General features: G+C 41.3%; 1 protein-coding gene across 3 annotated transcripts in view; it reads left to right on the top strand.

The window, feature by feature from the left end:
* The window catches only part of DPY19L4 (dpy-19 like 4), a 70,816-nt gene that overhangs the window by 29,847 nt on the left and 14,026 nt on the right, over nt 1-26,943 (top strand). For 2 of the 3 annotated variants that reach the window (XM_010358604.2, XM_010358605.2), the window contains 7 exons: nt 10,126-10,249; nt 15,885-16,019; nt 18,469-18,600; nt 18,991-19,089; nt 19,888-19,961; nt 21,296-21,454; nt 23,296-23,415. In XM_010358604.2, the coding sequence (XP_010356906.1) occupies nt 10,126-10,249; nt 15,885-16,019; nt 18,469-18,600; nt 18,991-19,089; nt 19,888-19,961; nt 21,296-21,454; nt 23,296-23,415 (843 nt within the window). The remainder of the gene's footprint in view (nt 1-10,125; nt 10,250-15,884; nt 16,020-18,468; nt 18,601-18,990; nt 19,090-19,887; nt 19,962-21,295; nt 21,455-23,295; nt 23,416-26,943) is intronic. The other variant, XM_030937995.1, reaches the window with a different exon arrangement.

The raw sequence follows: 26,943 nt of genomic DNA on the forward strand, positions 1-26,943 counted from the left end.
GCAGAGATCCTACGCAGTTTGTGCAGCAGACACTGGAGAAGGATTCTCCCATCTGTATTCCAGACACCTACTTTGTGTTTCTGGTGCAGAGTTTTAAAAATTTGACTGCACTAATACATGGTTAGGTAAACCTTTGGGAAGGGAACTACTGAGTTCAGCTTCCTGGTGCTGGGCTGATGGAGTGGTTGCTGGGGTCCTTCTGCCCCACCTCCACCTTATGATATGTGAATTTCTTATTTGTCTTTTAGAAAGTTAACTTTCAAAAAAAAATTTTAGGGATAATATTATATGAAAATAGGTGATCTTTAGAACAGGGATTCCCAACTCCCAGGCCACAGACCAGTACCCATCAGTGGCCTGTTAGGAACCTGGCCTCACAGCAGGAGGTGAGTGGCAGCAGCAGCAGCAGCAGTGACAACAATGGTGATGACGATAATGATGATGATGACAACTGAAGATTTATCTGTATTTACTGCCACTCCCCATTGCTTGCATTACCACCTGAGTTCTGCCTCCTGTCAGATCAGCAGAGGCATTATATTCTCATAGGAGCACGAACCCTATTGTGAACTGCGCATGTGAGGAATCTAGGTTGTGTGCTTCTTATGAGAATCTAATGCCTGATGATCTGAGGTGGAACAATTTCATCCCCAAACCATCCCCCGCCAGCCCCCCTGTATTAGTCTGTTTTCACACTGCTGGTAAAGAAATACCCAAGACTGGGAAATTTACAAAAGAAAAAGGTTTAATGGACTCAGTTCCATGTGGCTGGAGAGGCCTCACAATCATGGCAGAAGGTGAAAGGCACATCTCACATGGTAGCAGACAAGAGAAGAGAGCTTATGCAGAGAAACTCCACTTTATAAAACCATCAGATCTTGTGAGACTTATTCACTATTATGAGAATAGCATGGGAAAGACCTGCCCCCATGATTCAGTTACCTCCCACCAACTCCCTCTCACAACACTTGGGAACTGTGGGAGCTACATTCAAGATGAGATTTGGGTGGGAAAATAGCCAAACCATATCACCCCACATCCATGGATTGTCTTCCACAAAACCAGTCCCTGGTGCCAAAAACATTGAGGGCTGCTGCTTTAGAAGATGTTGGGCATGGGAGTTTGATATTGCAAAGAAATCAACACCAAGACGGAGGATCCCTCAGCAAGACTAGTTTACTTTCTGCAGAAAGGGTGCACTCATGAGCAGTCCAACCACGAGAGCACGCTGAACAAAGGAGTCGAGGACATTTATAACCTTTACATCCTGATGCAACTCCCTAGAGCTGTGTCCCATTCCCATTGGCTGGGATGGGACCTCACACTCTAAACTTTACCCTATTGGCTAATAATTCAGAACTTTCCTAAATAGGGAGAAGGGAAAGAGGACAAAGAAGAGGAAGTTAGTGATAAGAGGTCAGAGGGGTTTCCAAAAAAGCAATGGCAAGCATCCTAATCCCGGACTCATTTAGCCTTATCTCAACCTACCAGAACAAGTTGGATCAGCCTCGGAATATACACATACAAACATTTAACCAGGGAATGATAAACCCTTTATGGATTAAGAAACTTTGAAGAACTTCTCTATTCCCTACAGAAGACATGATGTTCATTAAAAGGTATTGGGACAACCAAATCTGGAAAATAAATGCTTATTGCACACATATTAAGATAAATTGCAGATGGATTAATGAGCTTAAACAATGAAATCAGTAATTACTATATAAAAATACTGGTTCATGTTTTTTGTTTTTTTGTTTTTGACCAAGTCTTGCTCTATCACCCAGGCTGTAGTGCAGTGGTGCAATGTCAGCTCACTGCAGCCTCCACCTAGTGGGTTCAAGTGATTCTCATGCCTCAGCCTCTTGAGTAGCTGGGACTACAGGTGTGCACTACTACAGCCAGCAAATATTTGTATTTTTAGTAGAGATGGGGTTTTGTCATGTTGGCCAGGCTGGTCTTGGACTCCTGGCCTCAAGTGATCCACCTGCCTTGGCCTCCCATAGTCACTGTGCCTGGCCTGGTTCATGTTTTAAAAAATTATTTGTAATAGACAAAGTTGGAAACAAAGTGTATAACAATAGGAAATTTATAGTAGATCTACACGATGGTGTGTCATGGTCATTAAATGTTCTTGAAGTATGTTTATTGACATGGATATCTTGGGAAGATGTTCATAATATATTGTTAAGTAAAAAATAGTTTAGGGAATTAGGAAAGAGCTGAGATTTACTATAATACTGAATGTTTACTAGGTTCTAGGCACTGCTAACTTCCTTGCAGCTTTTGTTTCATTTGACTGTCACATGTGATCCTGTTTTTGCATATATATGTGTATCTGTGTGTGGCTGTGTATAAATATATGCAAACCTATCTTCTATGAATGTGTATGTGAATAAGTATTTTAATGCTTTTTAACAGCTTTATTGAGGTATAATTGACATAGAGTGAACCAGACATACTTAAAGTATTCAATTTGATCAATTTAGGCATTTAAATATACCCACAAAATCATCAACACAATCAATATAATGAACATATCCATCATTACCCAAAGTTTCCTTTTTTTTTTTTTTTTTTTGAGACAGGATCTCACTCTGTCACCCAGGCTGGAGTGCAGTGGCGCAGTCTAGGCTCACTGCAACCTCCATCTCCCAGGTTCCAGCAATTCTCCTGCCTCAGCCTCCTGAGTAGCTGGGGTTATAGACATGTGCCACCATGCCTGGCTAATTTTTATATTTTGAGTAGAGGATGGGTTTCACCATGTTGGCCAGGCTGGTCTCAAACTCCTGACCTCAAGTGATCTGCCCACTTCAGCCTCCCAAAGTGCTGGGATTACAGGCATGAGCCACTATGCCCAGTCTCCAAAATTTCCTTTCTAATACCTCCCTCTTTTCTTACCCAACCACCACTACTATGCTGCTGTCCCCAGGAAACCTGTGTCTGCTTTCTTATTTTTTCCTTTTTTTTATTTTTTGAGACTGAGTCTCACTCTGTTGCCCAAGCTGGAGTGCAGTGGCACGATCTCGGCTTGCTGCAGCCTCTGCCTCCTGGGTTCAAGCAATTCCTGCCTCAGCCTCCCAAGTAGCTGGGATTACAGGTGCGCACCACCACGGCCAGCTGATTTTTGCGTTTTTAGTAAAGATGGGGTTTCACCATGTTGCCCAGGCTGATCTCAAACTCCTGGGCTCAAACGATTCACACGCCTCAGCCTCCCAAAGTGCTGTGATTATAGGCGTGAGTGAGCACGCCCAGCATGATTTGCTTTCAGTCTCTATAGATTGTGTTTTCTAGAATTATATATTAATGGAGTCATACAGCACATACTTTTTGGTGGTGGGGCTCCAGCTTTTTTTACTCAGTGTTATTTTGGTATTCATGTATGTTGGCTATATTAATAGTTCATTCTTTTTTATCACTAAGTTCTATTACATAGTATGGATATATCATAATTCATTTATTCAGATACTGATGGACATTTGGGTAGTTTCCAGTTTTGTGTGGACATATGCTTTCATTTCTTTTGGGTAGAATGGCTAGGTCGTATGGTAGGTGTATATTTAACTTTTAAGATACTGCCAAACTTTTCTAAAGTGATGGTACCATTCTGTTTTTCTACAAAATTGTATAAGAGTTCCATGTGGTCTATATTCTTGTATTTCCCTGATGATTAGTGATATTGGGTACCTTTTCATGTGTTTGTTGGTCATTCATGTATTTTGTGAAATGTCTAAGTATTTTGCCCATTTTAAAAGCTTAGACTGCCAGGCGCAGGGTCTCACACCTGTAATCCCACACTTTGGGAGGCTGAAGCAGGAAGATCATGAGATTAAGAGATCTAGGAGACCATCCTGGCCAACATGAGGAAACCCCCCCTCTACTAAAAATACAAAAAATAGCTGGACAGGGTGGCACGTGCCTGTAGTCCCAGCTACTCAGGAGGCTGAGGCAGGAGAATGGCTTGAACCTGGGAGGCGGAGGTTGCAGTGAGCCGAGATTGTGCCACTGCACTTTAGCCTGGGTGACAGAGTGAGACTCGGTCTCAAAAAAAAAAAAAAAAAAGCTTAGATTTATCTTTTAATTGTTTATTTGTCAGAGTTCTTTATTATTGTAGATAACAGTCTTTGGTCTGATCTGTGTACTGTGAATATTTTTTCATAGGCTGTGGCTTGCTGTTTCTTTTAAGATTAGTACTTATAGTATCCTGTCCAATAAATCTTTCTTTTTTTTTCTTTGTCTTTTTCTTTTTCTTTTTTTTTTTTTGAGACAGGCTGGAGTGCAGTGGTGTGGTCTTGGCTCACTGCAGTCTTGACCTCCCAGGCTCAATGGATCCTGTCACCTCAGCCTTCCAAGTAGCTGGGACTACATGCACGTGCCACCGTGCCTTGCTAATTTTTCCATTTTTTGTAGAAGCGTAGTCTCATTATGTTGCCTAGGCTGGTCTCAAACTCCTAGGCTCAAGTGATCCTTTCAGTTCAGCCTCCCAAAGTGCTGAGATTACAGGCATGAGTGAGCCACCATGCCCAGCCTCAATAAATCTTTCTTCACTGGAAATATACTGGAATGTTTTCCTATGTTTTCATCAAGAAATGTTATGGTTTCGGTTTTTAGGTTTAGGTATATGATCTATTTCAAATTAGTTTTTATGTACGATGTGAGATAATGGTTGAGATTATTTTCTTTTTCATACAGTTGTCTAGTTGTTACAGCATGATTTTTAAAAAGACTTTCTTTTTACTAGTGTTTTGACTTAGCACTTCGAGTAAAAATGAACTATGTATGTGTGGGTTTATTTCTAGACTGGTCTTTTTTGTCCTATTGATTTGTATATTCTAATTCCAATACCATACTGTATTGATAACTGTTGCTTTTTTATAAGTCAAAATTAGATTGTTTAAGCCTCTAAATGTGTTCTTCTTTGTCCAGATTATTTTGGCTATTGCAGATCCTTAGTACTTCCATATAAATTTTAGCATCAGCTTTTGAATTTCCTTTTTAAAAGCTTGCTCAGATTTTGATAAAGATGTCATGGATCCATCAATTCAACTGGGGAGAACGGACATGTTAACAATATTGAGTCTTCCATTCTGTGGTATATAAAATATGATACATCTGACATATCACTTCATTTATTTAGGGTTTCTTTCTCTCAGCATTTTTGTGGGTTTTCTTCCTTTTTCTTTTTTTGAGACAGGGTCTCTCTCTGTCGCCCAGGCTGGAGTGGGAGTGCAGTGGCACAATCTTGGCTCATTGCAGCCTCGACCTGAGTTCAAGCGATCTTCCTGCTTCACTCTACCATGTAAGTGGGACCATGGAAGCCACACCCGGCTAATTTTTATATTTTTGGTAGAGATGGGATTTTGCCATGTTGACCAGGTTGGTCTTGAACTCCTGGGCTCAAGCAGTTGTCTGTCTGTGCCTCCCAAAGTGTCAGGTGTGAGCCACTGCACCCAGCCCAATTTTCTTGTTTTTAGTGTAGAGATCTTACCCATCTTTTAAAAGATTCATTCATAGAGATTTTATCTTTTTGATATTGTTATTAATAGTAATTTTAGGCTGGGCGCAGTGGCTCATGCCTGTAATCCCAACACTTTGGGAGGCCGAGGTGGGCAGATCACTTGAGGTCAGGAGTCAGATCACCAGAGTTTGGGAGTTTGAGACCAGCCTGACCCATATGGAGAAACTCCATCTCTACTAAAAATACAAAATTTGCTGGGCGTGGTGGCGCATGCCTGTAATGCCAACTACTCAGGAGGCTGAGGCAGGAGACTCGCTTGAACCCGGAGGCAGAGGTTGAGGTGAGCCAAGATCACGCCATTGCACTCCAGCCTGGGCAATAAGAGCGAAACTCCGTCTCAAAAAAAAGCAACAACAACAACAACAACAAAACCTAATTTTAATGTTCATTGATAGTTTATAGAAAAACATTTGATTTGTGTCTATTAACCTTATATCCCACAGCTGGCTGGGTGTGGTGGCTCATGCTTGTAATCCCAGCACTTTGAGAGGCCAAGGTGGGTGGATCACCTAAGGTCAGGAGTTTGAGACCAGCCTGACCAACATGGTGAAACCTCGTCTCTACAAAAAATACAAAATTCGCCGGTCGTAGTGGTGCGTGCCTGTAATCCCAGCTGCTGGGAAGGCTGAGGCAAGAGAATCACTTAAACTTGGGAGGCAGAGGTTGCAGTGAGCTGAGATCGCACCATTGGACTCCATCCAGCCTGGGCAACAAGAGGGAAACTATCTCAAAACAGCAAAAACAGGGCGAGTGCGGTGGCTCACGCCTGTAGTCCCAGGATTTTGGGAGGCCGAGGCGGGCGGATCACGAGGTCAGGAGATCGAGACCATTCTGGCGAACACAGTGAAACCCCGTCTCTACTAAAAATACAAAAAAATAAGCCGGGCGCGATATCACATACCTGTAGTCCCAGCTACTCAGGAGGCTGAGGCAGGAGAATCGCTTGAACCCGGGAGGCGGAGGTGGCAGTGAGCCGAAATCACGCCATTACACTCCAGCCTGGGTGACAGAGTGAGACTCCATCTCAAAAAAAAAAAAAAAAAAATAGAAACCTTGTAGCCCACAGCCTCACTAAATTCATTTATTCGTTTTGGTATTTTTTTGAGATTTTTTTTTTTTTTTTTTTTTTTTTTTTTTTGAGACGGAGTTTCACTCTGTCGCCTGGGCTGGAGTGCAGTGGGCGATCTCAGCTCACCGCAAGCTCTGCCTTTCGGGTTCACGCCATTCTCCTGCCTCAGCCTCTGGAGTAGCTGGGACTACAGGCGCCCGCCACCGTGCCCGGCTAATTTTTTTGTATTTTTAGTAGAGACGGGGTTTCACCGTGTTAGCCAGGATGGTCTCAATCTCCTGACCTCGTGATCCGCCCACCTCGGCCTCCCAAAATGCTGGAATTACAGGCATGAACCACCGCGCCCAGCTTTTTAAGATTCTTTAGGGTTTTCTATGTACACAGTATCTTCTGCAAAAAAAAAAAAACAACAGTTTTACTTTCCTTTGCAACTTGATTCCTTGTGTTTCTTTTCCTCATCGTACTGTACTGGCTAAGCTATGGCAGAAGATTTAACAATGTTAGCCTCTGAATGCGTGAGATTGTAGGTGTTTTAAGATTTTTCTTCTTTTTGTTGGTATACGTTTTCTAGTATTTCTTTAACAAACATACTGCTTTTACAATAAAATATTTTTCAAAAAAGAATAAGTATGAAGAAAGGAAAACATGCAGAATACATTTAAGTTTAAAAAGTAGAATATAAATTCATTGAAGAGTTTTGATCCTGTAAAATATTTATATAAGGGACAAATACTTGAATGGATTATAGGGCAGTGGAAATCCTTGATTTTTTATAATAGTGATTAGTATTATTACAGATATTGACAGGAACAAAAATATTTAAGTGTAATTATTTTTTACCCTGTTTTTATCTCTTTCTTCCTAGGAAATTCTTTTGTCTTGTTTTGCTTAGCTACTGAACTATTGTGCTAAACAGAAAATGGTCAAAATATTATTTTGAAGCATCACAGAGAGGGCTGCAGATGACTTAAGAAAGTACGGTGGCTCACGCCTGTAATCCCAGCACTTTGGGAGGCCGAGGCAGGTGGATCATGAGGTCAGGAGTTCCAGACCAGCCTGGCCGTCATAGTGAAACCTCATCTCTACTAAAAATACAAAAAATTAGCCGGGCGTGGTGGTGGGCACCTGTAGTCCCAGCTACTCAGGAGGCTGAGGCAGGAGAATCGCTTGAACCTGGGAGGCAGAGATTGTAGTGAGCCGAGATTGCACCATTGCACTCCAGCCTGGGTGACAGAGCAAGACTCCGTCTCAAAAAAAAAAAAAAAGAAAAAGAAAAAGGAAGTACATTGTGCTACCGGGCATGGTAGCTCACACCTGTTATCCCACCACTTTGGGAAGCAAAGGCAGGCAGATTGTTTGAACCCAGAAGTTTGAGACCAGCCTGGGCAACGTATCATAATGCTGGCTCTACTAAAAATACAAAAAATTAGGTGGGCGTGGTGGCATGTGCCTGTAATCCCAGCTACTTGGGGATACTGAGGTGGGGTGATCCTCTGAGCCTGGGAGGTCAAGGCTGCAGTGAGCCATGATCGTGTCACTGCACTCCAGCAATTGGGGAGGGAATAGGAAGAAAGTTATTAGTACTTAGAGGTCTGAGACTAGGAAAAGAGATGAGTAAAAATGATTTTTAGGACTTATTATATATGCTGCTATTATGAATAGGAAAAAAGTTATTAGTGCTTAGAGGTCTGAGACTAGGAAAAGAGATGAGTAAAAATGATTTTTAGGATTTATTATATATGCTGCTATTATGAATAGGAAAAAAGTTATTAGTGCTTAGAGGTCTGAGACTAGGAAAAGAGATGAGTAAAAATGATTTTTAGGATTTATTATATATGCTGCTATTATGGAAGGAGAAAACTGCTTTCTCAAAAATGTTTTTGTTCCTTTGTTTTCATGGCATTTTGAAGTATGTGTTTGTTTCTTTTGACTGTGATAACATGCTGAGCCTGGTTGGATTTATTGCTGTTGCAACTTTATCTTCTTGGTCTGTGAGGCTGTGACATTTGTAATTTTGATTATTTGCAAACAATTCAGTGGTTCATGATTGGTGTAATTGGAAATATAATTACCAACTCTGATACCAGTGTGCAGAAGTGTGTCACTTGGCCACTGAGGGAACTAAGTTAACATGCAAGCATGTTAATCATTGTTACTTAGGCAAGTTAGGTAGCAATTTTCCAAAAAAACAATAGCACCTTTATTTTTGTGTAGAAAATAGCTATTGAGTGTAAGAGAGCCAAATTCTATGGTTGCTGGAGAGGTGTGAGGTATTGTGGTATGAGGATATGCGCAGGACACAACAAGCTCTCAATGAAAATTGATTGAGGAGTCTTGCCGTGTCACCCAGGCTGGAGTACAGTGGCGTGATCTCTGCTGTCCGCAACCTCCACCTCCCGGGTTCAAGCAATTCTGCCTCAGCCTAACAAGTAGCTGGTACTACAAGCACGCACCACCACGCCAGGCTAATTTTTGTGTTATTAATAAAGACGAGTTTTCACCATGTTGGCCAGGCTGGTCTGGAACTCCTGAGCTTAGGTGATCCACCTGCCTCAGCCTCCCAAATTGCTAGGATTACAGGCATGAGCCACTGTCCCCGGCCTGACATTCCTATATTTCTGATTCTGGGAATTTTCAAGTCTCTAAGTATATCACATGAAAGACTGTGATATTAATTCTGGGGAACCTGCTGACTGAAAAGATTATTGAATTAGATATCAAAAGATGAGCATTTTAATCCCAGTTATGCCACCTACTAGCCAGATGGCCTTGATTAAATTACCTTACATTTCTGAACTTCATACTCCTTTTGTAAAGGGGAATAAGAACTTTGGATCTGCCAGGCTGCTAATTATATGGTGCAGGTTGTACTCTAGTGAAGGGTAGCCATCTGGTTAAGGGAAGGGAGGGTGGGGCTGAAATCCGGGGTACTCTGTGCAACAAGCTGTGTACCTTAGCATGGGGTGTGCCTAGAGAAGGCATGCCTTTTTCAATCTCTCACAGAGGCCCATCTGTTCACCAAGTAGTGCACGGTAGCTCTGCAGCTTCTTGGGGGCGACGGGGGCCGGGGTGAGACCCTATCTGCTCAAAGATGCTGTATAGACAATGGTGGATCTGGGCTGGGCGCGGTGGCTCATGCCTGTAATCCCAGCACTTTGGGAGGTCGAGGCGGGTAGATCACCTGAGGTCAGGAGTTTGAGACAACATGGTGAAACCCAGTCTCTATTAAAAATATAAAAATTAGCCAGATGTGGTGATTCGCGCCTGTAATCCCAGCTACACAGGAGGCTGAGGTTCACTTGAACCCTGGAGGCATAGGTTGCAGTGAGTCAAGATCGTGCCACTGCACTGCAGCCTGGGCGACAGAGATAGACTCCATCTCAAAAAAAAAAAAAAAAAAAGACAATGGTGGATCTGGCTATGCCTGCCTCACAGGATTGTTATGGAGAACAATGAGATTTGTGTTAAAGTACTTTGAAAAGTATAGTGTAACACAAATATAATGTCTTATTTACTGTTCATCTGTGGTTTATTTTAGGGTAGATACAACAAGAATTGAATACTCCATTCCTTTAAGAGAAAACTGGGCACTACCATATTTTGCATGCCAAATTGCTGCACTTACAGGCTATTTAAAAAGCAACTTAAATACTTATGGAGAGGTAAGATACAAATCTGTTTTATCCATTGCAGCTAATTCTGATGTATTGCAAATGTGGTACATAATAGCAAATAAATTTTAGTCCTAGTAAGAATTAAATCATATTTAATGAAGCCTGGTTACTACATATTAAAAGGTATAGTTAGGTAGTTTTCTTACAACACTGTAATCTGATTAACAGTAAACAAGGAGAAAGGAGATGTTTTATTATTTTAATATAGTTAACTTGACAAATATATGAAGAATCTCTTATTTTGAAAATCTGTTCCACTGTTATTTTATCGCTTCTCGGACTTCTGGAACATTGATGGCCTTCAATCGCCATGATTTAAAGATATATTAAACAAGATGTAGAGTGACCACAAATGACAGCAGTGTTAACTTGGATGGCAGCCCTGCATATTCTGTTTCTTCTCATGTTTTCTGTGACTGAGGTATAGGTAGGTTGGTAAAAATTTCAGGAGACTTTCCCCAGTAGTTTAGATTCTTACATTGTTATTGTTATTGTTGTTGCCACAGCCCTTTTGGCAGTTGGAAAAACCCTGCAGTCTGTCTCAGGATAATGATTTTAGGCCAGGCGCTGTGGCTCATGCCTATAATCCCAGCACTGTGGGAGGCTGAGGTGGGCGGATCACTTGAGGTCAGGAGTTTGTGACCAGCCTGGCCAACATGGTGAAACCTCGTCTCTAATAAAAATTCAAAAATTAGCCAGGTGTGATGGCACACACCTGTAATCCCAGCCACCTGGGAGGCTGAGGTGGGAGGATCGCTTGAACCTGGGAGGCGGAGGTTGCAGTGAGCTGAGATCGCACCACTGCCTTCTAGCCTGGGCAACAGAGTGAGACCCTGTCTCCAGAAAGAAAAAGAATAATTATTTAAAATGCATAAAATGATTATAGAGGCAACGAGTTATATTGAAATTGACTGAATTGTAACAGTCCTTTGATAGTCTTCTTATTTGGGGTTAAGAATTCCTGGCTAGAAAAAGAGAGCAGAGATTATTAAACCTGGTTGTCCAGGAAACAGGATGTACTTATGAGTCCTTTATGAAAATCTCTGAAAAAATGTACTATTGTTTTCTCCTTTCAGTGGTGACAAATGTCCTGAGCATAGCAAACTTTATTATTTCATTTTTTAACTAGCATTTCCTTTTTTGTGTGTAAAATGACATGAACGCATTTCAGCTTTGTGATCTTCCTTTATGTTGTATTTGTATAAAGATCTTTCTGCACAAGAGTATATTTTCTTTTTTTTTTTCAGACAGAGTCTTACTATCTGTCGCCCAGGCTGGAGTGTAATGGCGTGATCTCTGCTCACTGCAACCTCTGCCTCCCAGGCTCAAGTGTTTCTCCTGCCTTAGCCTCCTGTGTAGCTGGGATTACAGGTGCCCAGCACCATGCCCAGCTAATTTTTGTATTTTTAATAGAGACAGGGTTTCACTATGTTGGCCAGGCTGGCCTCAAACTCCTGACCTCAAATGATCTGCCCGCCTTGGCCTCCCAAAGTGCTGGGACTATAGCTATGAGCCACTGCGCCTGGCCAAGAGTATATTTTCTTTAATAGTCAGAGAGTCTATTATTGAATATTTTCCTGTTTGATTGTACAGCTGTCTCTTAGAGAATAGTGCTTCAATTGTTAAGTAAAAGAGTTTAGTATAGGCCGGGTATGGTGGCTCACGCCTATAATATTACCCAGCACTTTGGGAGGCTGAGGCAGGCAGATCACCTGAGGTCAGGAGTTCGAGACCAGCCTGGCCAACATGGCAAAACCCGTCTCTATTAAAAATACAAAAATTAGCCGGGTGTGGTGGTGCACAGCTATACTCCCAGCTAGTTGGGAGGCTGAGATGGGAGAATCGCTTGAACCCAGAGGTGGGGGTTGCAGTGAGCTGAGATCATGCCACTGCACTCCAACCTGGGCAACAGAGTAAGACTCCATCTCTAAAAAAAAAAAAAGAGTTTGGTATAGCAGAATGAACTGCCTAAGTTTCTTTATATTTACCTTTTTGTTTGTTTGAGACATGGACTCGCTCTGTCACCAGGCTGGAGTGCAGTGGCATGATCTAGGCTTACTACATTTTTGACCCATCACCCATCTTCCCCCAATAATATCTTGTGTGACCTTGATATCTTGTCTAAGTCAAGAAATTGACATTGATATAATACTGTTAATTCAGGCACTGACTTTCTTCACATTTTACCAGGTTTTACATGTACTGCTTTTGTGGAAAATGGGTGTATAGTCATATTAGTTGTTATCACATGTATACATTTGAGTAACCGTGATCATAATCAAGACATAGAACTCTTCTCTCACCACTAAGAAACTCTTGTGTACATTAATAATCATATCCTTCCCCTAACCCAAACCTCTGGCAACCACTGATCTCTTCTCTATCACTATAGTTTTGTCACCTTGAAAGGTTAAATGGAATCAAATCATGTAGTATGTAACCTTTTAAGATTAGCTTTTTTCACTCAGCCTAATAATCCCCTTGACATCCATGTGAGTTATTATGTGTGAATACTTTGCTCCTTGCCATCACTGAGCAGTATTTTAGCAACTTTTTTTTTTTTTTTTTTTTTTTTGAGAGGGGGAGTCTCTTGCTCTGTTGCCCAGGCTGGAGTACAGTGGGACAATCTCAGCTCACTGCAACCTCCGCCTCCTGGGTTCAAGCAATTTTCATGCATCAGCCCCCCTAGCAGCTGGGACTACAAATGCACATCACCACACCCAGCTAATTTTTGTATTTTTAGTAGAGACGGAGTTTCACCATGTTGGCCAGGCTGGTCTCGAACTCCTGGCCTCAAGTGATCCACCTGCCTTGACCTCACAGAGTGTGTCCAGAGTTGGTTCTTTCCAGTGGGTTCGTGGTCTCGCTGACTTCAAGAATGAAGCTGCGGACCCTCAGGGTGAGTGTTACAGCTTTTAAAGATGGCACGGACCCAAAGAGTGAGTGGTAGCAAGGTTTATTGTGAAGAGCGAAAGAACAAAGCTTCCACAGCATGGAAGGGGACCCAAGCCGGTTGCCACTGCTGACTGGGGTGGCCAGCTTTTATTCCCTTATTTGTCCCCTGTCATGTTCCGTTTTTGTCCTATCAGAGTGCCCATTTTTCAATCCCCCCTGCGATTGGCTACTTTTAGGATCCTGCTGATTGGTGCATTTTACAGAGCACTGATTGGTGCGTTTTACAGAGCACTGATTGGTGCATTTTACAATCCTCTTGCTAGCTACAGAGCACTGATTGGTGCGGTTTTACAGAGTGCTGATTGGTGTATTTTACAGTCCTAGCTACAGAGTGCTGATTGGTGTGTTTTACAATCCTCTTGTAAGACAGAAAAGTTCTCCAAGTCCCCACTCGACCCAGGAAGTCCAGCTGGCTTCACCTCTCAAAAGTGCTGAGACTATTGGTGTGAGCCACTGTGCTCAGCTTACACGTATTTTCTTTCCTTTTTTTTTTTTGAGATGAAGTTTTGCTCTTGTTGCCCAGGCTGGAGTGCAGTGGTGCGATCTCGGCTCAACACAACCTCTGCCTCCCTGGTTCCAGCAATTCTCCTGCCTTAGCCTCCCAAGTAGCTGGTATTACTGGCCTGCTCCACCACGCCCAGCTAATTTTGTATTTTTAGTAGAGACGGGGTTTCTCCATGTTGGTCAGGTTGGTCTCGAACTCCCGACCTCAGGTGATCCACCTGCCTCGGCCTCCCAAAGTACTGGGATTACAGGTGTGAGTCACTGTGCCCAGCCCATGTACTTTTAAAAAATCACATATTTTGTATTTTGCTTCCCATTGTTGAGGCTAAGTTTCGTCGTCCCAGTTGCCTCAGGATAGCCAAGTTCAGTTCAATCTTTTGTGCAGTTATCTGGAGTCATTAAGAAACATTTGTGGTTGATTATTGAAACCTGTTTGATGTATCACATAAATCCTATGTGTAAAAAGTTCACACTACAGGCACAGTGAAAGTGAAGCCCTGTGAGACACTGCAAGCAAGGTTGGGGTAGGCAAGACTGCACAGAACCTTGAAAATGCTCAGGGAAAGGAATAACTTTGCTAACTCTACAGATTGTATTTGATACATAGTTCTCTCTTTAAGACATTTTTACTGTGTGCTCTTAGAGTAGTTTGAGAGTCAACCCTTGGAATTAACAATTTGTTTTAGTATGTTGTAGCTTTCCCCCAGAATCTCAGAAGTAATCTCCAAATGCCCGGTACGTTAATTAGGCTGGGTCTAGATTTGAGCCTTCATTGCTTTCTGGAATTGGTTTCTCTGGGGATGATGATGTCAGGTCTGGTTATTACAGTTCTGGTTGTTCCACATTAGAAGGCTTCCAGAACCCTTGCCCTGCGCATAGCTATGGTGACAGGAAGAGCAGAAGCTTATGTTAGAGCCCTTCTGTGCTTTGCAGTTGGTGTTATTTGCCCAACAGGTGGAAGTTTGTCATTTCTTACATTTGGTTCTCTGGTCTTAATCTAATTCAGGATGCTGGAAAATTATTTTATCTGCTGAAGGCTGAGGTATTTCTGACTCTGGAATTTATCCTTGAGTATAGTCAGCTGAGTATGAAAGACTTAGTTTTAGAGAGCACAGTTCTTAGGTTTCTTGACTGACCTTTATTGTCCTTCTTCACTGTTCTTATCTGAACAAGGTCATTTGACACTACAGCCAGTGGAGGGATCCAGAGTTTAAAAGCAGGTCCATGGAAGAAGGAGAGGCTGTTGTTGAATATGTTATGGGATTTGTCACAGACTTGGTAACTTGCTAAGGGATCACATGGGAGATGACATTTTGAAGGACAGAATTGACCTAGGCAGATTTTCGGCAAGGGCAGTGACATCCCTTGTGTTTAGTATTTAGCAGAGGAAAAGAGCTGAAAGTTTAATATGGCTGACAGTACAGGCATTGGGGAAAGATAACACTTCTGTTGACAGGAAATGAAAAAAGCAAAGACATGGGCTGTGGAATAGGCTGAGATGTAAACAGACTATTTAAATGAAGTTCTTAACAAAATAAGTTTGAACCGTGATGAATACCAACATTTAAGTTATTTGGACAGAGAAAAGTTAACATAAATTGTTAACCAAGTATAAAGTCATTAACTTGCTAAATGAAAGGGTAATAAGAGCCTGAAAGTTTCATAGAGATCACAACTACAGAAAGCAGCTACCACCACTAGGACTGAGGGAACAAAGGGAAAATTAGGAAATTATTAAAACTTGAAGCACCATGGAAGTGAAATATTATTTTCACAGCAAAAGGAGTTGCTTCCACAATAACAAAAGCTCACCAGCCAGGTCTAGTAAACGCCACCACTTTCTTATATTTATTGCTTTACTTCTTTTGGGATGAAAGAAAATTATATTGAATTTTCTTTTTCTTCCCCTTTGTCTTCCTGAAATTCTCAATGTGATGTTGAACATTGAAGGACAAGTGGTTGATTTCTCTCAAGTGCCTTATTTGAGCTCTTGTTGTTTTTGTAAGGATTTAATAATAATTATGTGATTTAAAAACAAAGTTTCAATAATTATATAGCTTAAAGTTGAATGAGTAACAGAGCTGCAACTTTGAGGTAACAGTCTCACAGGCTTTTATCGTAATAAAGCTATTGATATTTAGTTTCTTTCATTTGTTTTCCCTAGAGGTTTTGCTACTTGTTGATGAGTGCTTCAACTTACACATTTATGATGATGTGGGAGTATAGCCATTATCTCCTGTTTCTTCAAGCAATATCTCTATTCCTGCTAGACATCTTTTCACTGAAGCAAAATGACAAGGTATTATGGCATTTTGAAATGATGGTTTTAAATCCAGAGAATGAATGTATTTATAGCATTGTATCTTAAAACCTCTCTTTTCTTCATCCATACACTCATATGGTTCAGAACCCCAATGTGTACAACATTTAAGTTATTTGGACAAAGAGAAGTTAACATAAATTGTTAACCAAGTATAAAGTCATTAACTTGCTAAATGAAAGGTTAATAAGAGCCTGAAAGTTTCATAGAGATCGCAACGCAGAAAGCAGTTAACTGCTAGGGGAAAATATGAAATTATTAAAATGTAGAAATATAGAACAGGACCTCACAGAGCTGATACTCAGACTTTTGAGCTCAGAAATACCAGCTTTGCTCAAAAGTAGGGCCCTTCAGAATTGGGACCCAGGCCTCTGAGGATGTGGCTGTGTCTGACTGGTCTTGGGTTTCTTGGGCTGGAAGATGTGATGAAGCTGGTTCTTGAAGTGTTGGAAAAACTGCAGCTGCATTCAGTACTTCCATAGGAAGTAATTGCTCTGTTGGGTTGAAGAAGCATCCTTGAGGTGAGATCACAGGACCCTCAAGCCATCAGGAAGCAAGAGGAAGGAGCAGGCTCCTTCCTCCTCCAGGCTTGCACTTTCCCTCTAGCATTTCCTATTGGCAGAGCTTCATAGGGAACCAACAGGAAAAGCAGAAATGTAGATTGCAGAGTCCTAGGCCCAGCATTGCCAGGCAAAGGATAGAAAGGGGAGTTTGGAGCTAAGAGAGTTATTTGGTAACTGGCACACTTCTGTAGAACCAGAACCCAAATCAAAAATAGAACACAAGCCAGGTGTGGTGGCACATGCCTGTAGTCCCAGCTACTCGGGAGGCCAAGGCAGGAGGATTGCTTAAGCCCAGAAATTCAAATCCAGCCTAGGCAACACAGTGAGACCCTATCTGTACAAAAAAAATTTTAAAAATTAACTGTGTGAGGTGGGGGCTGAGGCGGGAGGATCACTTGACCAGCCTGAGCAACATGGTGAGACCCCACCTCTAAAAACATTAAAAAAGGGAATAGATCATTACCAACACCCAGAAGTCTCCATCATGCTCTCTCTCCCAGTCATTACTTCAACCCCCAAGGGTAACTACTGTTCTGACTTGTAACAGTGAGGTATCTTTTTGGTTTTTTTTGAGATGGAGTCTCACTCTGTCGTCCAGGCTAGAGTGCGGTGGCTCAATCTCAGCTCACTACAACCTCCACCTCCTGGCTTCAAGCGATTCTCCTGCCTTAGCCTCCCAAGTAGCTGGGATTACAGGCACCTGCCACCACACCCAGCTAGCTTTTGTATTTTTAGTAGAGATGGGATTTCACCATGTTAGCCAAACTGGTGTCGAACTCCTGACCTTGTGATCCACCCGCCTCAGCCTCCCAAAGTGTTGGAATTACAGGCATGAGCTACCACACCTGACCGAGGTATCTTTTTTTTTTTTTTTTGAGATGGAGTCTTGCTGTGTCACCCAGGCTGGAGTGCAGTGGCGCGATCTCGGCTCACTGCAAGCTCCGCCTCCCGGGTTCACGCCATTCTCCCGCCTCAGCCTCCGAGTAGCTGGGACTACTGGCACCCGCCACCACGCCCGGCTAGTTTTTTGTATTTTTAGTAGAGACGGGGTTTCACCATGTTAGCCAGGATGGTCTTGATCTCCTGACCTCGTGATCCACCCGCCTCGGCCTCCCAAAGTGCTGGGATTACAGGCTTGAGCCACCGCGCCCGGCCTTTTTTTTTTTTTTTTAAAGTGGCTCTGGCTATTGACTGATTTTTTTTCTTTTTGTTTTTTATTTTATTTTTATTTATTTATTTTTACTTTTTTGGAGACAGGGTCTCACTCTGTCACCCAGGCTGAAGTGCAGTGGCTCAATCATGGCTCACTGCAACCTCTGCCTCCCAGGCTCAAGCGATCCTTCCACCTCAGCCTCCTGAGTAGCTGAGACTACAAGTGCGTGCCACCATGCCCGTCTGATTTTTCTTTTTTCTTTTTCCTTTTTTCTTTTTTTGAGACAGAGTCTTGCTCCGTCACCCAGGCTGGAGTGCAGTGGTGCGATTTTGGCTCACTGCAACTTCCACCTGCCAGGTTAAGTGATTCTCTTGCCTCAGCCTCCCGAGTAGCTGGGATTACAGGCTCTCGCCACCATGCCCAGCTAATATTTTTTGTTTTTAATAGAGACGGGTTTCACAATGTTGGCCAGACTTGTCTTGAACTCCTGACCTCAAGTGATCCACCCACCTTGGCGTCCCAAAGTGCTGGGATTTCAGATGTGAGCCACCATGCCCGGCCAACATTAAAAATATTGACTGAACATTTGCATAATACTTTCCTAAATTATAGTAGAGCATTTACTGTATAATATAGTTAAATCTAAAAACAAATGAAAACATGTATGATAAAATATAACTTATTCTCACTTATTTTATTTTTGTCACAACAGGTTTATGAAGTTTATAAAATCTACATATTTTCCCTCTTTCTGGGATATTTACTGCAATTTGAGAATCCAGCTTTGTTGGTATCTCCTTTACTAAGTTTAGTAGCAGCCTTAATGCTTGCTAAGTGCCTACAGGTAATTAGAATTGTCTTTTTATTGTTCTTATTTTGATTTTTTTTTTTTGAGATGGAGTCTGTTGCCCAGGCTGGAGTACATCTCAGCTCACTGCAACCTCTGCCTCCTGGGTTCAAGTGATTCTCCTGCCTCAGCCTCACAAGTAGCTGGGATTACAAGCATGTGCCACCACACCCAGCTAATTTTTGTATTTTTAGTAGAGACTGGATTTCACCATGTTGGCCAGGCTGGTGTCAAACTCCTGACCTCAAGTGATACCCCCTCCTTGGCCTCCCAAAGTGCTGAGATTACAGGCTTGAGCCACCGTGCTCGGCCATTCTTATGATTACTTTTTAAATTGTTAATTTTTTAACACCTCACTTCTTTGTTCATATGCTTTTTCCTCCACAGCTGAATGTGAAGAAAGGAAGTTTTGTAGCTAAAATAATAAAAGTGATTAATTTTTACTTGGTGTGTACTCTGACAATAACATTGAATATTATAATGAAGGTAAGTAACTCTCTGGGATTCATATAGTAAAACAAAATGAATAATGAAGTATATTGGACTAAATTTTAATGAGAATAATGATAGCACAGTAATAGAGTTTGAACAGTATAATTTTGAGTTAAGCAATAATCATAACTAGCATATTGGGTGAGAAAGTAGGATTCTGATTCTTTTCTGTATATAGTTAAAAAGAAAAAGGGAATGCATATTTTTCATTAAGTTAAAAATGTCACCATATGGAATAAAGTGAGACAAATGAAAAGTGTTTAGAAGAGTGGGTGAGTTACTTGAGCCTGGTGGGATAAGGTTGAAATGTTCTTGATCACCTGAGGTTAGGAGTTTGAGACCAGGTTGGCCAACATGGTGAAACCCCATCTCTACTAAAAATACAAAAAATTAGCTGGGCATGGTGATACCCGTCTGTAATCCCAGCTACTCGGGACGCTGAGGCAGGAGAATGGCTTGAACCTGGGAGGCAGAGGTTGCGGTGAGCCAAGATCATGCCATTGCACTCCAGCCTGGGCAACAAGAATGAAACTCTTGTCTCAAAAAAAAAAAAAGAAAAGAAAAGAAAAAAAGAAATGTTCTTACTACCCCATTGTAGTTTATGATTCAACATAAAGTCATGGGATTGATTTATGTCAGTAAATCTCCTTGCTTCATAGTCGTACCATATATTATTTATTCATATTTTTGTTTTGTAGTCTTGTTGTGTTTTCTGTCTGTAGTATTGGAGAAAGCATGTGCTTGTAAGCATAGCTAATATTTCTTTGTTTAATTGGTGTTTTTCTCTTCTAGATGTTTGTCCCACACAAAGAAAATGGGCACATGCTGAAATTCCTTGAAGTAAAATTTGGACTAAATATGACTAAGTAAGTTTTAGATTATGTAAGTTTACCTAAATTGATACCACTTAGACAATAAAGATAAAAAACTTCAATGGCCGGGCATAGTGGCTCACATCTGTAATCCTAGCACTTTGGGAGGCTGAGGCGGGTAGTTCATGACCGCTTGGGCAACATGGCAAAACCCTGTCTCTACAAAAAAACCAACCAAAAAAAAAAAAATGTAGCTGGGTGTGGTGGTGCATGCCTGTGGTCCCAGTTATTTAGGAAGCTGAGGTAGGAAGACCACCTGAGCCTGGGAGGTGGAGGTCGTAGTGAGCCAAGATCGCGCCAGTGCACCCCAGCCCGGGCGACAGTGATAACCTTAGAATGTGTTTACCACATTGTTAAACTTTAACATTTTGTTCTAAACCCAATGATTTAAGTAGACATTCTCAATCCATCAGTGAGCACTCCTAAACATTACTCCATCTCTAACATCCTTCCCCACGGCTAGGGATTGAGGATAGGAGTTTAGAGATGGATGAGAAATGAGGACGCAGATAAACATATATACAACCAGGAGTCTTGTTGACCATACTTAGGGCCAAAAAATGTTTATCCTGATTCATACTGCTCAAAAGGTTTACATTTCAAATTTTATGATTTATCTTAATAAGTAAGTATCTCTTTTTTAAGTGGGTCCTAGTTGAGTTACACTTGTCAATATAGAGTAGGTCTATCCAATAATAATATGTGAACCACTTATGTAATTGTAATTTTCTAGTAGCTGTATTTTTAAAAATACAAAGAAACAAGTGAAATTAATTTTAACATATTTTCTCTAATATATAAAAATAATTTGTGAACAATGTAAAAATTATTAAGGATATATTTTGTTTTTCAAATCATTATTTTGCTCTTCTTTTCTTTGAAATCCTGGGTGTATTTTGTACTTAAAGTATGTCTCAATTTGAATTGGCCACATTTCAGCTGTTTAAAAACCTCATGTCTCTAGTAACTACCCTATTTGACAATGCATTTGTAGAGGTTAGCCAGCTGAATTGTTTGTTGTCTTCTAGATAAAGATAGAAACTAAAATTCCCTAAAACCTATATTAGGCTTTAGAGATGGTCACATTACTTGGCAATAAAAAGCAGCAGTTTTACATTCATTAGAGCGGTTTTAGTGAGAGCACATGCTTTGTTTACTAATACGTTACTATTATCGTCATTTATAAAGGATAGTACCTTGCTATTATAAGTAAACAGGTTTAGGAAATGTGTCTTTTCTTAGTTTTTACTGATATTAAAAAAAATACTTCTGTGTTCAGTAGTTTAAAACGTCTGTAAATTTAATATCATGCTTTTTGTCTTCTATAGGAATTTTACAATGAATTGGCTCCTCTGTCAAGAATCCCTGCAGGCACCATCTCAAGATTTTTTTCTGCGATTGACACAGTCTTCTTTATTACCTTTCTATATCCTGGTGTTAATTATTTGTTTTCTTTCTATGTTGCAAGTTATTTTTAGGAGGATTAAGTAAGTACCTATGAGAATCACTCATATTACTAACATACATTATGGAAATATATGAAATACTTATTTTTAATATTCTTCCAATATTTTTATATTTGTTTTAGAGCTTCTAATTCCATTCTCTTTTCATTGACATGGAAAATATCATTATAAGATGTGTTGGCCACGTGCGATGGCTCACACCTGTAATCCCAACACTTTGGCAGGCCAAAGCCGGCGGATCACAAGGTCGGGAGTTTGAGACCAGTCAGGCCAATATGGTGAAACCCCATCTCTACTAAAAGTGCAAAAATTAGCTGGACGTGATGGCGCTCACTGTTAATCCTAGCTACTCAGGAGGCTGAGGCAGGTGAATCGCTTGAACCCGGGAGGAAGAGGTTGTGGTGAGCCGAGATTACACCACTGCACTCCAGCCTGGGCAACAGAGTGAGACTCCCTGTCAAAAAAGAAAAAAAAGGTTGTGTTGCCCAGAAAAATTTAAACTTAGTTTTTTGTTTTGTTTTGTTTTTTGTTTTTGTTTTTTTTTTTGAGACGGAGTCTTGCTCTTGTTGCCCAGGCTGGAGTGCAGTTGCACGATCTTGGCTCTATGCAACCTCTGCCTCCCGGGTTCAAACAATTCTCCTACCTTAGCCTGGGTTCAAGCGATTCTCCTACCTCAGCCTCCTGAGTAGCTGGGATTACAGGCATGCGCTGCTACGCCCAGCTAATTTTGTATTTTATCCATGTTGGTCAGGTTGGTCTCAAACTCCTGACCTCAGGTGATCCACCCGCCTCGGCCTCCCAAAGTGCTGGGATTACAGGCATGAGCCACCGTGTTCAGCCCTAAACTTAGAGACTTAATATATAACTGAAGTTTAAATAATCAGTTAAACTTTTACAGACCGATTCACTAATTTGTACAAATTTTTACTTAATATAAGAATAATTTATTCTATTTAACTTAAATGAAGTTAGCAGTATAAGTAGTTTTAAATTACAAAGTTTGAGGCCAGGGGCAGTGGCTTATGCCTATAATTCCAACAATCTGAGAGACTGACGCAGGATTGCTTGATGCCAGGAGTTCAAGACCAGCCTGGGCAACATAGTGAGACCCCCATCTCTTAAAGAAAAAGAAAAAAAAAAGCTATAAAGTTTGACTAACCTTTGATGTTTTTATCATGTTTGAAAAGACAGAGATTGTGTATAATTTCTTGATTTTAAGAATTTATTTGAATTATGATTTAACTATATTAATTTAGCAATTGCTAGTTGATTCATAATTGATCTTGGAAGAAGAACCTACAAATCTTTATTATTCTTTTTTTTGAGACGGAGTCTTACTCTGTCACTCAGGCTGGAGTACAGTGGCACAATCTTGGCTCACTGCAACCTCCACCTCCCAGATTCAAGCAATTCTCCTGCCTCAACCTCCAGAGTAGCTGAGATTTCAAGCATGCACCACCATGGCTGGCTAATTTTTGTATTTTAGTAGAAACGGGGTTTCATCATGTTGGCCAGGCTGGTCTCGAACTCTTGACCTCAAGTGTCCTCCCACTTTGGCCTCCCAAAGTTCTGGGATTACAGGCATGAGTCACTGCTTCTAGCCCTTTTGTATTTTTCTGAAAATTCATGTTTGGTCTTCATAGAGTTTGTTGTCTTCAGGTTCTAAAAGCCATTTGCAGAAATGTAGTATATATGTTAGGTATTTAGCACAATATACTTTCAAATTTTAAAGATCACCTATATTTTTTGTTATGTCGAAATATAAAATTTTAGGTATGTCCTTCAAAGATGATAAACAATGTATCTTCAGTTTTTTACAAATGTATTTTCAAAGTATTAAAAAATACATTTTCTTTTTGTAGTGGTAAGTCCCTGAAGGAAACTGTTACTCTTGAAGATGGACGAATTGGAGAAAGACCAGAAATAATTTATCATGTAATTCACACTATTTTATTGGGTTCTCTTGCAATGGTTATAGAAGGGTAAGTGTACTTTATTTGATCCCTTTGTTTTTACAAAGATTGTTGGCCGAGAGCAGTGACTCACACCTGTAATCCCAGTACTTTGGGAGGCCAAGGCAGGTAGCTCACCTGAGGTCAGGAGTTTGAGACCAGTGTGACCAACATGGTGAGACTCCGTCTCTACTAAAAATACAAAAATTAGCTGGGTGTGGTGGTGTGCGCCTGTAGTCCCAGCTACTGGGGAGGCTGAGGTGGCAGGGTCTGTCGAACCTGGGAGGTAGAGGTTGCAGTGAGCCGAGATTGTGCCACTGCACTCTAGCCTGGGTGGCAGGGCAAGATTCCGTATCAGGAAAAAAAAACAACAACAACAAAAGGCAATATATGAAACCCTTTGCATATTAAAGTTAATTATTCTTAAGTTGTAATTCATATAGGAGCATCTTTCTTTAATAGATGAAAGAAGAAAATGTTACCATCTTTAGAAGTTTGGAGCTTTAAATTCTTCAATTAGGTTACTTGTATACAAACTGAATGTTTAATAGCATTGAAAATTATGTTTAAGTTTTTGTTTTTTGTTTTTGTTTTTTGAGACAGAGTCTTTGTCGCCCAGGCTGGATTGTAGTGGCACAATCTCAGCTCACTGCAACCTCTGCCTCCCAGTTCAAGTGATTCTCCTGCCTCAGCCTCCCAAGTAGCTGGGTACAGGCATGCGCCATCAAGCCCGGCTAATTTTGTATTTTGAGTAGAGATGGGGTTTCTTCATGTTAGTCAGGCTGGTCTTGGACTCTTGATCTCAGGTGATCCGCCTGACTCAGCCTCCCAAAGTGCTAGGATTACAGGCATGAGCAGGTGCGCCTGGCCTTGTTTTTGTGTTTTTGAGAGACAGGCTGGGCATGGTGGCTCATGCCTATAATCCCAGCACTTTGGAAGATGGAGGATGATGATCACTTGAGCCCGGGAGTTTGAAACCAATCTGGGCAATATGGCAAGACCCTGTCTCTACAAAAAAAAAAAAAAAAAGCGCCAGGCATGGTGGCATACGTCTGTGGTCCCAGCCACTAATGGAGGCTGAGGTGGGTGGATTGCTTCAGCCTTGGAGTTCAAGGCCACAGTGAGTCATGATCACGCCACTGCACTCCAGTCTGGATGACAAGAGTGAGGCCGCGTCTTTAGTTAAAAAAAAGAAAAAAAGACAGGGTCTCATTCTGTCACCCAGACTGGAGTACAGTGGTGCCATCACAGCTCACTATGCTCTCGAACTCCCAGGCTCAAGCAATGCTCCTACGATATCCTCCCAACTAGATGGGACCACAGGCTGGTGTCACCACGCCTGGCTAATATTTTTTAAAGTTTTTGTAGAGATGAGGTCTCGCCATGTTGCCCAGGCTGGTCTTGAACTCCTGGGCTCAAGCCATCCTCCCATCTCAACCTCCTAAAGTGTTGGGATTATAGGCGTGAGCCCCTGTGCCTAGCCACATTTAAGTTTTTTTTAAATTATGATAAAAAAGTACATAACATAAAATCTACTATCTTAATGTTTTTTAAGTATACAATTCAGCAGTGTTTAGTATATTCACACATTGTTGTACAACAGATCTGCACAACATTTTCATCTTGTAAATCTAAAACTCTATATTGATGAACAACTCTCGTTTTTTTCCCTACCCTCAACCTCTAATAATCACCATTTTACTTTCCATTTCTTTCTTTTTTTTTTTTTTTTGAGACGGAGTTTCACCCTTGTTGCCAGGCTGGAGTGCAATGCTGTGATCTCAGCTCACCTCAGCCTCCACATCCCGGATTCAAGCGATTCTCCTGCCTCAGCCTCCCAAGTAGCTGGGATTACAGGCATACGCCACCATGTCCAGCTAATTTTGTATTTTTAGTAGAGATGGGGTTTCTCCATGTTGGTCAGGCTGGACTTGAACTCCCGACTTCAGGTGATCTGCCCACCTTGGTCTCCCAAAGTGCTGGGACTACAGCCAGGAGCCACTGTGCCTGGCCTTTACTTTCCATTTCTATGAATTTGTTTACTTTAGATACCTCATGTAAGTGGAATCCTATAGTGTTTATCTTTTTGTGACTGGCTTATTTCACTTTATGTCACATCATCAGATTTCATCTATGTTGTAAGATGACAAGATTTTCTTCTGTTTCAAGGCTAAAAAATATTTCACTGTGGATACAAGGAGTCTTCAAAAAGTTCGTGAAAAATGCGTATTGTGAAAAAACTATGCATGTATTCTAATTTTTTTGTGTGTGCCAAAACCATTGTGCCCCTAGATCAGCTGCAAACAAGAGCAGAGCTCTCCTTTTTTTTTTTTTTTTTTTTTTTTTTGGGAGACAGGATCTTGTTATTTTGCCCAGGCTGAAGTACAGTGGTGCCATCTCGACTCACTGTAACGTCCACCTCCCAGGTTCAAGCTATTATCCTGCATCAGCCTCCAGAGTAGTTGGGATTACAGGCGTGCACCACCATGCCTGGCTAAATTTTGTATTTTTATTAGAGATGGGGTTTCACCATGTTGGCCAGGTTGGTCTCGAACTCCTGACCTCAGGTGTTCCACCCGCCTCAGCCTCCCAAAGTGCTGGGATTACAGGTGTGAACCAATGCACCCAGCCTCTTAATTTTTGAAAATTAAAAAAAATTCTTTTGTAGAGACAGGGTCTAATTTTGTTGCCCAGGCTGGTCGTGAACATCTGGCTTCAAATGATCCTACTGTCTTGGCCTCCCAAAGTATTGGGATGACAGGCATGTGCCACTGTACCCAGCCTGGATATTTCTTTATTTTCTCCATTCCATGGCTTTGCTGTTTTATAAAACCACAGTGGTTAACATTTATACTCTAGGCCCAGATTCTTCCAGTCTCCTCTGAGTTTGACACCAGGGAATATATCATAGAAGGGTCTGGTTGTTCTCCTTAGTATTTATTACAAAAGTTGTCCCTTGAAATGTTATTTTTTTCTTGATAATCTGTACTAAGCACTGATATCTATTAATTTTTCTAAACTTTTCCTCTTCCATTTTTAGCAGTTGGCATCTCCTACGGAGATGGGCTCCTTTTGGTTTCTTTAACATCTACAACATAAAGTAATGTATTTTCTTCTAATGATACAAGTTAATTTTTTTCTGTACACCTTGATTTTTAATCTTTTTAATTTAAGAGCTAAATTTTTAACTTTTTTTTTTTGAGACAGAGTCTCGCTGTGTCATCCAGGCTGGAGTACAGTGGCATGATCTCGGCTCACTGCAAGTTCCGCCTCCTGGGTTCAAGCCATTCTCCTCCCTCAGCCTCCCGAGTAGCAGGGACTACAGGCACCTGCTACTACACCCGGCTAATTTTTTGTATTTTTAGTAGAGACAGGGTTTCCCTGTGTTGCCCAGGCTGGTCTCAAACTCCTGACCTCAGGTGATCCACCGCTTCAGCCTCCCAGTTTGCTGGGATTACAGGCAAGAGCCACCACACATGGCCAAATTTTTGTATTTTTAGTAGAGATGGGATTTCACCATGTTGGCCAGGCTGGTCTTACACTGCTGACCTCAAGTGA

This window comes from Rhinopithecus roxellana, chromosome 9, assembly GCF_007565055.1.
Source record: "Rhinopithecus roxellana isolate Shanxi Qingling chromosome 9, ASM756505v1, whole genome shotgun sequence".
In the NCBI taxonomy this organism is placed as follows: Eukaryota; Metazoa; Chordata; class Mammalia; order Primates; family Cercopithecidae; genus Rhinopithecus; species Rhinopithecus roxellana.